Source organism: Acomys minous (genome assembly GCF_964271855.1).
Source record: "Acomys minous genome assembly, chromosome: 16".
Taxonomy (NCBI): domain Eukaryota; kingdom Metazoa; phylum Chordata; class Mammalia; order Rodentia; family Muridae; genus Acomys; species Acomys minous.
The window spans coordinates 54,181,329-54,193,810 of NC_140498.1; the positions used below are offsets into that span (position 1 = coordinate 54,181,329).

At 48.1% G+C, this 12,482-nt stretch overlaps 1 protein-coding gene across 1 annotated transcript; it reads left to right on the forward strand.

The window, feature by feature from the left end:
* Window positions 1-8,047: 8,047 nt before the first annotated feature.
* On the forward strand, window positions 8,048-8,569 carry LOC311586262 (NADH dehydrogenase [ubiquinone] iron-sulfur protein 6, mitochondrial-like). Its single transcript, XM_084762254.1, has one exon. The coding sequence runs from the start codon at window positions 8,052-8,054 to the stop codon at window positions 8,436-8,438; it is 387 nt and encodes a 128-aa protein (XP_084618380.1). The 5' UTR covers window positions 8,048-8,051; the 3' UTR covers window positions 8,439-8,569.
* The last annotated feature ends 3,913 nt before the right edge of the window (window positions 8,570-12,482 follow it).

Here is a 12,482-nt window from a genome sequence, read left to right on the forward strand (position 1 = left end):
ATGATCCCACCTCTGCTGTCAGTCCTCCATAGACAAACAGTAGAGGTGCTACCTTCCGTGTGCACATGCACACAGCACACACACACACACACACACATACACACACACTCATGCACGGGTGAGCGTCAAGTGGAGTGTCATAAAAAAAATCCAGATGAGTGTGTGCTGCTGCATGTCGCAAAGCCATGGGTCATGGTCAGCTTCCCTCAGATAATCCCAGCCACCGGACCAGTTTGGTGACACGAACTCACACCCTCCTTATGCACAGCTGACACTCGCTTCCCAGTATTGCTGCTGGGAACGTAGGGAAGTCTCAGCAGAGCCGCTGCAAGGAAATGGAAAAATCCAGGTCCCCTGGTGATTTTTAATCTTCATAAGAGAACTGAAGAATGACTTCAAAAGGTAGCTTGAGCACACTTTTATTCATGAAAAAACAAAAACAAGAAATGAGGTAGCCGGGCAGTGGTGGCACACGCCTTTAATCCCAGCACTCAGGAGGCAGAGGCAGGTTGATCGCTATGAGTTCGAGGCCAGCCAGGTCTACAAAGTGAGTCCAGGACAGCCAAGGCTGTGTCTCGAAAAATGAAACAAACAAAAAAGAAAGAAAAAAAGAGGGCTGGAGAGATGGCTCAGAGGTTAAGAGCACCGTCTGCTCTTCCAAAGGTCCTGAGTTTAATTCCCAGCAACCACATAGTGCCTCACAACCATCTATAATGAGATCTGGTGCCCTCTTCTTGTATACATGCAGGCAAAACACTGTATACATAATAAATAAATAAATCTTTTTTTAAAAAAGAAAGAAAGAAAAGAAAGAAAGAAAGAAAGAAAGAAAGAAAGAAAGAAGGAGGCAGCTATAAATCTCAATAGCTCTGTCCCAGAGGTAGAAGGTGAGGGGGAAAAAAATGAGAAAAGGTCATGCCTTTCTAGAGCTAGGCTGGAGGCCAGCCACGCGGCAGACAAGCAGCCACATGGTGGGGTGGGTGGGATGCTTTAGAGAAAAAGCAAAAGGTTATGTGATGCCCTAGTCATGAGATCGCCCCCCCCCCCAAGACCACCAGGAACCCGCCGGATGCAAATCACACAAAGTCTTGTTTATTAGTCAAGCTCAGAGCCTGGACCGTCAGCCCCTTCATGAGAAGGGAAGATGGCCAGCCTTTAAGCCCATTAAGCTGATTGGCTGGGGGACCAGGGCTATGCTTGGGGACCAGGGCCAGACCCCAGGGGAAATTTTTCATTTGATCTGGTCACTGTGACCTGTAGCTCTGATTGGTTGGTCCCGGGTGCAGGCTCTTAGGAACAGTTGTTAGCTGTTCGTTTGTGGCCCTCCCTGGAAACTCCAGGGAGGGGGTGGTGTTCAAATGCTAGGCCCTGAATACAAAATGGTGTTGGTTTGGTCTCTATAGGTACCGGAGAAAGCATACTTTAGGCTCTAGCCAGCTTCTGAGCAGACAGGAGAGAACATAGACTTCTGGAAAGCAAGCAGACCCCAGAGAGCCTCATGGTGACTCTGGAAGGACTGTGCTAGGGGCCAGGAATTCTTGGTAAGAAAAGTACAGTATCTCATTAAGCTCACAGTGACTCATTCTATCTGTTTAGCATGGCTAAAGGTAGCCTTGCTTCCTTAAGGGGTCCCTTAGCCAGGTGACTGACTGGCCCAACTAAAACATCAGGCCCCTACTGGGCCGGAGATTTTATTCCATTTACTAGAGGGAGCTATTCCCCTCACCCCCACCTCCTTCATGTCCCTACCCCCACCCCGCCCCCATCACCCTCTGCTGCCTTTCCAGAACTGTATGTAGCTCCAAAGTCAGCTTGGTTGCAGAAAGCATTGCTTCATCGGCATAGTGCCCACTCAGCATTGCATGAGGAGCTAGAACCCCAGGTAGAGCAGGCACCCCAAGCAACAACTCCAATGATGTCTTCTTCGCTGCAGACCAGAAATACCAGAGAAGAAGAGATCTGGCTCCCTGGTCTCTTGTTATCTCTTACTTGTACCTGGATGTGTGACAAGGAGGCCTACTTAAGAGGAGCCAGCTGGACACCTGTGGCTGGGCCAACTGGACCGACTGGCTCATCCACCTCCCCATGTTTCACCTCAATTTGTCAGTCTTTTTAAAAGCCTCAGACCAACATCTCAAGGGTACCTCATCCCTGCATCCCTGCTCTCTGCCCCGACCCCACTCTTGCTCTCTGTAGCTCCCACCTATTAATCTATAATAAACTCCCTACAATTCACCTGCTGTGCTCTGTGAATTTCACTCTTTGAATTAGTGAGACAAGAACACAAAGGCCGGGCTGGAGAGATGGCTCAGAGGTTAAGAGCACTGCCTGTTCTTTCAGAGGTCCTGAGTTCAATTCCCAGCAACCACATGGTGTCTCACAACCATCTATAGTGTGATCTAATGATCTGTGTCAGGCGGCATGCAGGCAGAGCACTGTATACATTAAAAAAAAAAAAAAAAAAAGAACACAAAGGCCACTCACTCTGTGGAAGTTTTGTGAGCTCTGGCACCCTAACTCTTGACAAGGGCAAAGGTCGCTATCAAACTCAAGGATACCCCACGTTTCCCACATTAGGGCATTTTCAGGCAGACGATAGAACTGAGAATGCACCATTGATGCTATAACCATGGCTTTGACTCCAAGACAGCTCCCGCATGGAACTTCTCAGGTTAGAGTCTGCCCCTCTCTAATCCAAGGCCTGCTGGGTGCTGAGAAGAGGCTGCAGGTGGGTGAGTAACCTGAACGGTCAGCAGTTAGGTTGAGAACATGTCTGCAGGATGAAGGGTAGAGTGATGACAAGATCCCAGCTAGAAGGTGGCTATACCAACCCAGAGGAAGAGCCGTTTGTGGGGAAGTGAGTGGGTATATTTTCAATGCTATAACAGAACCAAAACTAATAAACTGTATTAACAGCTGGCTATGAAAAAGGGGGAAAGAAATTCATTCAAAATGACTCTTTTTATTAGTTACTCTTTATTACTGTGATAAAAATATCATGACCCAAAGCAATTTATAGAAGGAAGAATGTGGCTCAGGTTTCCAGAAGGGATGTCCCGAAGGGTGTGGGCAGCAGAAGCTGGAAGCTAGCTGATCTAATCGAACTTCTGTGCACACACAATGAAAACCCAGAAGGTGAGCAGAGGGGGTGCCAGCCAGTAAACCTACAAGGCCCGCCCCACCAGGGACATACTTCCTCCAGCAGCGTTCCACATCCTAAAAGTTCCGTCACATCCCCAAACAGCACCACCAAAACCAACTAGAGACCAAGTGCGCAAGCACAAGAATCTGTGGGGGATGACATTTCTCATTCAAACCACATCCCTGAATCTTTTTGCACATGGGAAAGTCCTTAACGGAAAAAGAAATCATGGAGAGGAAATGCCTGTTTGAGACGGGCAGTAGGCAGGGAGGGAGCCCTTGTGGAGAAGACGATCTTGGAGCTTTGCTCACACAGCACTTGCCATGAACCCCCATGCCCATCCGAGGCAGGGATGCCAAGCCATTAGTTGAGCATACAGGTCTATGACAGTCCACTCTCTGTGGACCACGGGGTGGCCGGACAGACCAGAGGAGTCAATGAAGTCGATGGCCCTCCGCAAGGTGGCTGGGTGTCATCCAATCTACAGAAGGCACAAATAGCAAGTAAAAAGCAAGTAAAATAAAAATTTTCTTTTGTACTCCTCCCTTACTGAGCTGGGACATTCCATGCCTTCTGCTTTGGGCTTCGGTTTCCTAACAGTAGCGTCCATCAACCCTTCAGACTTGGACTGAGAGGTAACACCAGCCAATCCCATGTCTCCAGCCTGTACACCATGAATTGTGGGACTTTTTCAGCCTCTGTAACTTCATGTGTTGATATCATCCTATAGACCCAAGATGTATATTTATGTGATGTATGATTGTTAATATTACCTTCATAATAACAATGATGTGTAATTAGTTATATTATATATACATATATTAAACACATGTGTACACATACACAATCTTTTATTGGTTCTGTATCTGCACAGGTCCGCAGTTCAGGAGGGTGACAAGCACGCAAGGCTGGAAGATATGTCACTTGGCTCATTTGCATAGTCAAGTGCCATCCCTTCCTTTCCTGTCCATGCACTTATGTTATATTTGTAACCCTTATTTGATATCTCTGTGACTTCAAGCTGATATGTCCACCTTGGTGGTCACTGGTTCTCACGCATCCTTGAGATCCTGTTCAGGCACTTCCTCCACGGCCTTTCCTGACATTCCCTGTCACATACACTTGTTTCTGTATATACTTCTTTTTAAAACCACATGTATTTATTTATTAAGGTGAGAGAGAAAATGAGAGAGTGTGCACATGCTCCTTCACTGCCATGCACACTCATACATGTGTCAGAGGACAACTTGCACAAGTAAGCTGCCTTCTTCAATGACATGAATCTCAAGTAATTTCACCCAAGGAGCCATCCCTTTGGTTGTATGAAACAAACATTTTCTTGTGTGTCAATAGCTCTCCCATTCAATGCAAACTCAAAGGACTTGGCCTCTATTTAAAGTCTCCCCACTGTGTAGAGCACTTTCTGACACGTCACTCATCGGTTTGTCCAAGTCAATCAGGCCCGTGACCCATGCATAAAGATGACAAGTATCATAAAATGAAAGCCCTTATGCAGGGAGTCAGGTCCAAAGGAAACTCCATCTCCCCAAATTCAAAAGGCAGAAGGGACACATGGCTACCTGTGGTGCCTGTTGGCTACCTGTGGTGCCTACAAAAACTTCGCATAATAAAGCTCATGTCAGCCTCCAGGCTCCCTCAGTCACACAGTTCAGAGACCATGCTGGCACCCTAGCCCTTCTCACCTCATGCCCCACCCTAAACTCCCCCAGCTCAAGGCGCCCCCCACCTAGCTACTCATTTTCCTTATAGCCCTGCGATTTTCTACTATTCTCATATTCTCATTCATTCTCTCTCTCCCTCCTCCCTCTTTCTCTCTCTTCCCCCTAACATGCCCGCCCCCCCCCATACACACACACTTCTGTTTCTCTCACTGCCAGGTCCAGTCTGCTGGCCATGTTCAGTCTACTGCTCTCTCTGCTCTGGATTTTTCCGATATCTCTGGATATTTTCTCTCTTTCTATCATATCTTGTGGGAAGGACTGTAAGCCTTGTCACAGGTGAAAGCAGTCTTGGCGGGCTTTGCCCTTGGACACAGCACGGATACTCCCTGAGATTAACCTTGAGATAGACTGGGTGGAGCCATCCTGGGCCTGGAATTCAGGAAGCGGACCTGGGGACTCCACCTGGACTATTGTGTTTCTAAACGACTCTCAATGGGAGAGGGAGACCGCCCTTAGCAGTGACGCAGACAAGCAGGGAGAAGTGAGAGGAGCAGCAGGTTCAGACCGGGCTTGAGCACACGTGGATCAGAAAGGGGATTAGCGAACAGGCCAGACCAGTGCGCAGGCCAGAGACCCTGTCCCCTGAAATGGATACCAGAAGGTTCACTCTTTTTTCCCTTTAACCTTTTTTCCCTCTTGTGTAAGCTAGTTGGGTTGTAAAATAAAGTTTAACTGTTAAGAAACAGATCCAGGCTAGGCGGTGGTGGCGCACACCTTTAATCCTAGCACTTGGGAGGCCGAGGCTGGTGGATCGCTGTGAGTTCAAGGCCAGCCTGGACTACAAAGTGAGTCTAGGCCAGCTAAGGCTACACAGAGAAACCCAGTCTTGAAAAACAAAACAAACAAACAAAAAAAAGAACAGATCCAACAATATCTACCTTCCCTTTAACCATACCATGGAGCCATCATGTTCTCAGTTTATACACAGGAACACCACAGAAGACTCAAGATCTAAGAACATAACATATTTTGCACTGCATTTTGACAATTTCAACAAAACCCTGTAGTGCAAAGAATAGAGAATTAGCTGGTATTTTAAAAAGCTAACTGTGACTGTTTCTAACATGGAACGTGTTTCAAACTTGGAGCATTTGCTTTCAATCAATAGGAACCTTTAGTTAATTCATTCATTAGGAAGCATCCACGGGAAGTCTGTGAGGCATCACTTTATGGAATTCATTGTCTGTATTAGTTACATTCACTGCTGTGACTAACACCATGACCAACAGCAGCTAGGGGAGGAAAGGGTTTATCGGGCTCACATTTCAGTTTCCACATCATAGGCCATCATCAAGGGGTATCAGGGCCAAAACCTGGAAGCAGAAATGCAAACAGAAGCCATGGAGAAGAAAGCACTGCTCACTGGCTTGCTCCCCCGTGGCTCACCTATGGCTTGCTCCCGGATGGCTTGCTCTCCCATGGCTTGCTCCCCCATGGTTTGCTCCCCTGTGGCTTGCTCCTCCGTGGCTATCTCCCCTGTGGCTTGCTCCCCCGTGGCTCCCCGATGGCTTGCTCTCCCATGGCTTGCTCTCCCATGGTTTGCTCTCCCATGGCTTGTTCAGGGTTGGTAACACCCACAGTGGGCTTAGCCAGCCCACATCAATCCTTAATCAAGAAAATGTCCCACAGAGTTGCCTACAGGCTAATCTGATGGAGGCATATTCTCAACTGAGTTTCCCTCTTGCCAGATGACCCTAGCTTGTGGCAAGCTGAAAGAAACAAACAAACAAAAAGTAGAATAAAATAAAATCTAACAAGCACATTGTCTAATGAGCAAATGGCCAAGAAGCAGTAACAATAATTGTTTTGTTTTGTTTTTTTGAGTCAGCTTTCTCTGTGTAGTCTTGGCTGTCCTAGACTCACTTTATAGACCAGGCTGGCCTCGAACTCACAGCGATCCCTTGCCTCTGCCTTCAGAGTGCTGGGATTAAAGGCGTGCACCACCACACTCAGCAGCAATAACAATTGTCCCGTCCAGCAGGACCAGTAATTACGGGGTCGCGAGGGGAGCCATACCTGAAAAGATGGGACGAGAAAGAAGGAGACGAGACCAAGTAGAACTCCTATCAAGGTCTGTTTATTGAATCGAAAGCAAAAGCTTATATGGGGTGGAAGCAGGAGCCAAGCAGTAGGGGAGGGGTCTGAGAATGCCTCCAGGTGATCTCAGCAGGGGAACATCCTGTGGTTCATCTTGAAACAATTCCTATCTTATTTTAGCTAACTATCTCTTGGAAAGTCCCGAGCCAACCCGGCTAAACAACATCTGCAGAGGTCGAAAGGAGGAGGTTATGCAGAGGTCGAAAGGAGGAGGTTATGCAGAGGTCGAAAGGAGGAGGTTATGCAGAGGCTGAAATGAGGAAGTTATGCAGAGGCTGAAATAAGGAAGTTATGCAGAGGCTGAAATGAGGAAGTTTAGCTTTGGAATGGGGCATCAGAATTTTGCCTCAGCCAGTAGATTCTTTTAGCCTTGAATGACCCTGGGCTGGCTCTGGACAAACAATAATTAATGAGATAAAAACAGTGGAAAGTTTGGCAGTTACAGACAAGCAGGAGGGGCTGTGGTAGAGACTTACTCAGCAGGATACTGATACTCAGTATCCATCCTTTATTATGCTACAGTTGCTAAAATGACATGAATGGGAGTTGTTATTTCATCAGTGTGCTGAGTACCCATCCGTGTGTGTGTGTGTGTGTGTGTGTGTGTGTGTATGTGTGTGTGTGTGTGTGTGTGTGTGTTGGGGGGGTTGTCTCTTGGGTTGTTAGACTCACTAACCACAGAGCTTAGGAATAGACTCGGAAGGGAGCACAAGGACAATTCATTTAGAATTAAAACAATACAACAACAACCCAGGCAAGGTATAAGTCTCAGCATAGCCCAGAGGAGGAAACTGAAGAGAGAGAAGGCCATGTCTTTTGCACTAGGCGGACATGAGCACTCGAGATCAGCAAGTGGCCACACTGGTGCTTCAGAGAAAGAATGAGGGATGCAAACATGCCAAAAGCTTTGCCCAGGAGAGAGACAGACTGGGGGGCGGGGAAAGAAGAAGGGAAAAAGGAAGGGGAAGACAAGAGAGATATTACATTTCTCTGAGTTAGTATTTAGACAAGGCCAGAGTTACCAGAAACAAGGCGGTTCTGTCAGCAGTCCACTGATAATTACTCCGCCCATGTCTTTAGCATGGCTTAAGATGTATCAGCTGAATATGGCGGCAGCGCTGACCTTCCACCTGCTGCTGGCTCTCCCCAGGGCTGCACTGGGTTTCGGGGTGCGAGTGTCGCCATCCGGGGAAAAGGTCAACCACACCAGCCAGGTTTATGATGAAAAAGACTACAGGAGGATTCGGTTTATAGATCGTCAGAAAGAGGTGAATGAGAACTTTGCCATTGATTTGATAGCAGAACAGCCCATGAATGAAGTGGACCATCGGATCATTTCCTGCGATGGCGGGGGTGGTGCCCTGGGCCAGCCCAAGGTGTACATAAACTTGGACAAAGAAACAAAAACAGGGACATGTGGCTACTGCGGCCTGAAATTCAAGCAGCACCATCACTAGTGTAGGCTGTGTCCTGGTCCTCTGACGTCCGTGGAGCATCTCCACATAGGTGTTTTGGTGTGAGGTCACTGCTCTGTGGATGGCGTCCCTTGTTATGAATAAAGGATGCTGCCACTATGAAGAAAAAAAAAGATGTATCAGCTTTCCCAAGCAATGGTTTATAGTAGATAAATGGCTGGATTAACTCTTAAGAGGTAAGACAATACTATGGCAACAAGGCTCACCATGCTACAGGAAGAGAAGGTACAACATGTGGGACAGAACTGACATTTGTGTCTGAGACCCCAGAACTCACAGAGTCCCACCCCCCAACCTGGCCTCAGGGTGGCTGCTCACAGCCTGTCCTGGTCACAGCACTGACCTCGTGGGATATGAGTGGTTATCAGCAGTTGGAGGGAAGGGACCCTAAGGAGTGCAAGGCCATGTGGTCTTAGGCCCCAGCCCACCCAGTCTTCAGAATACGACGAGGCCATGTAGGAAGACCAGGAGGCACCCGTTCAGCTTTAAGACAAAGTTCCACCTATTTATCAGAGGGGTGTGGCTCACCTGCTAGAGATAATCACACAGTGGGCCAGCATTGACTCATTTCCCTAAATCTGGGCTACCTCACAGGAAACAGCACCACATTGTTTCCTACAGGTTCCAGATGTGAGTGGTGCGCACGGCTTGCCTATCGCCCCTTTCTGGGGTCTCGCATCTTCAGCAAGGCTGGACCGGTTTCTCTCGAGTGCCCCTGCTCTACTTTACTGTTGCTGTGATGAACACTGTGACTAAAAGCAACTTAAGGAGAAAGGGTTTAATTCATCTGACAGTTCACCTTCCGCCATCAAGGGAAGTCGCAGCACAGGAGGGGCTGGCTTACTGGTTTGCTCCCTCTGGCTTACTCAGACAGCCAAGGGCCACCCATCCCCAGGGACAGGACCTCCCACAGTGGACTGTGTCAAGAAAATGCCCCACAGACATGTCCAAGGGCCAATCAGATGGAGACTGCTCTTCTGAGGCTCCCTCGCCTCAGGTCAGACAACCAGGATATGCCTTTTCCCTCCCTGTTCCTGCCAGAAAGCTGACTGACGGGGCATTTTAATATGAATGAGCTGCTCCACTATATATTTGCCTAATTAAGCCTAGCACCCCCTTTCTGTGAATCAGAGGCTTTGTCTCGTTACTGGCTTTCTGGAATCTGCATGTAAGTGGGATCTACTTTCAGGAGGAAGAGAAACCTGGAAGTATAAAAAGGTGGCGCACGCCTTTAATCCCAGCACTTGGGAGGCAGAGGCTGGTGGATTGCTGTGAGTTCGAGCCCAGCCTGGTCTACAGAGCCCAAGACAGCCAAGGCTACGCAGAGAGACACTGTCTCAAGAAAAAAAAAGCCTCAGTCGCACCTTGTGCCTCTTACCCTGTAACACCCCAAAACTCCTATTTCCCTGAACGCCTGGGAGCTGTGCTTTTCCAGAACTTTCTAGGACAGGTTCAGTTTTGCCTTGATTTCAGAAGAGTGTTTCCTAGCAGCCTCCTCCTGACCCAGCTTTCATTTACTGACTTTACCATCCTGGCAGAAATGACCTATGGAGAGGGGACATTTTTATTTTGGGCTCAAAAGTTTCAGCCATTCACCTCAGGGTGGAAGCAGAGCAGGAGGAAGAGGCCTGGTTTAGACTCAGCCCAAAATATGCTCCCCAACTTCAGCTGTAGTTGCAGTCACACACTGACTCCATTGTTCGTTAGGTCCAAGTCTGGAAGCACACCCCGAAGTATGGGTCAGTAATCTACTACATATTCCTCTGTGTAACCAATGTGACAACTATGATTAGCTACACAATGTCTCTAATCTCTCTCCCCTTCTTGTTCTCGAAGTGTTGCACCCTGGAGTCCAATTCAGGAAGGGGGTCGCCACGAGAGACCACTCAAGTCACACAGGCTGGAGGTATATGTAAAATTTATTACTGACACATCAGAAGTCCCAATTGTCGATGTGTCAGGGTCCCTCAGCACTCGGGAGGTGAAGGACCCCGAGTAGCTGTTACAAGCTAGTTTTAAAGGCTAAAACCGCAAAGCAGGTGGGGTTGCTTATCAAGTTAGACCATATGGACATTAGGACATCTGGCATTGGGAAGCTCCTTGTGGGGGCTTGGGTGTGGGTCTCTAGAGCAGTTACTGAAAGCCTTATGGGGACATCTGATATTTGGAAACTTACATCTAACTATTCTGGGAACTAGGGTGGAACTTTTGAAGTTAGCATTAACGAGAACTGGGAGAAGCGAGCAAGGCTGGACAAGCGAACAAGCATCTTGTATTTTACAATTTTACAGTTTCTCAGAAGCTGCCCGGATCTCATCTTTTCACTTAGGAGAACCCCAAAGCCTTTGCTTGTGGGGAAGTCCTACCCTTGCTGAGCCTGCTTTGTGTCAGAGGACACAGCTTTGTCAAGTTGGTTTTACCAGAGGAAGACCAAGGACATGACTATTTCCCAGGCCAATAGGGTGCTTAATTCCACAGCAACTTGGAAGTGGCAGATTCCGTCAGTTTTGAGGAGCTCTGGGATAAAACCCAGCAGTGTTTATACCCAGCTTCAGGCTCTGACCAGCTCTGCAGCCTCTTAGAGGCGGGCAGGAGTCAGCTGAGGAATTGTTTTCACTTTCCCCATGAATCCCAAGGTCTACAGGGCCCCACCCCTGTCCAGTCTCGGTGAATTAGACGCCTTTCTGGGATCAGCTTGATGCAAAGCAGCCAGCCAGCAGGGGACTTGGACAGATGGGGACTTGGGGGGCAGGTTTTAAACAGCAGCTCACTGAGCCGAGCTCCAGAACTACGGAACCCACTAGGAAAGGGTGGAGGGCCTGTTTTCCCAGGGAAGACAGAAGAACATGCTGTAATTCCGGTTCAAGGATTTGTGAGCATAAAACAAACAGTGTCTCCAGTTTGCACATTCCAAAGTCAAGATGTTATGCAGAGATTGGAAATAGGTTGTTCAAGGTGACTTTGAGGGCTCTGCAACTCAGAAGAGCCTCAGGAGCTGAAAGCTCTACTCTCTCCTTAAGAAAAAAATGACCGCACCTGCATAAACCCAGGCTTTGTTGTGTGAGTCCATTACAGATGCGCTGAATCCATGATCTCTACATCTGCGTAATTTAAACAGAGACAGAATTTATGCACTAGTCCAATACTAACTCCCGTGGTGCTTTAAAGAGTAAAACAAGGCACAGTAAACTCTCCTGAAATTACCCACTCGGGTCAGAAACCCTGGCAATTGAATCCTTTTTCTGCTGCCTCACTGAGGACCAGGCCACTCTCCAGAGGGGTAATGGCAGCCATCCGGAACAGACACCTTGGAGTTTTCTTGCTGAGACGGAACAAAACTTTAAGTATAATTTGCAGATGATCTCCGTAATGAAAACGAGGCCGACTCAGACCTGCGCAGCAAGTTTCCTGATGAATTCAGGATTTCCAAAGAGGTTTTGGGGTGAGGTCAGCTGAGAGAAACTTCTCTTTATGTGCCTGAGCCTGCAGCCATGCAAATTCTGGGGTGCACCCTATGCACAGTGCCCCCAACAGACACCTCCAAGCTCTCACTCAGTGATGTGTCTGGGTGTGGCTAGTCCTAAGACTGAGACTATCACTGGCAACCCCTGCCTTTGTCTAAAGACCTCAGTCATCTGAACAGCTGTCAGTGGCAAGGCTCTTGGGGACTCAGTTGCTCCTACAAATGCTATCAGTCCCTGGTTGGAGGGATTTATTTATTTATTTCGTTTTTCAAGACAAGGTTTCTCTGTGTTAGCTTTGGCTGTCCTGGAGTCACTTTGTAGACCAGGCTGGCCTCAAACTCACAGCGATCTGCCTGCCTCTGCCTCCTGAGTGCTGGGATTACAGGCGTGCGCCACCACGCCCAGCTTGGTTGGAGGGATTTATAAGGAGGCAACTGAGAATTCAGCTTTCTGGGTCTCCAACTGCCCCTTGCTACTCTGTAACAAGCCAATAGACTAGGAACAAGTTCAGAGGTGGACATAACGGCCAGATGTGAACACAGGAGGCCTGCAGCCCAACCTG

Bases quoted from the DNA above. Each gene is read 5' to 3' on its own strand.
- LOC311586262 (XM_084762254.1), top strand. From the start codon at position 8,052: ATGTCTTTAGCATGGCTTAAGATGTATCAGCTGAATATGGCGGCAGCG.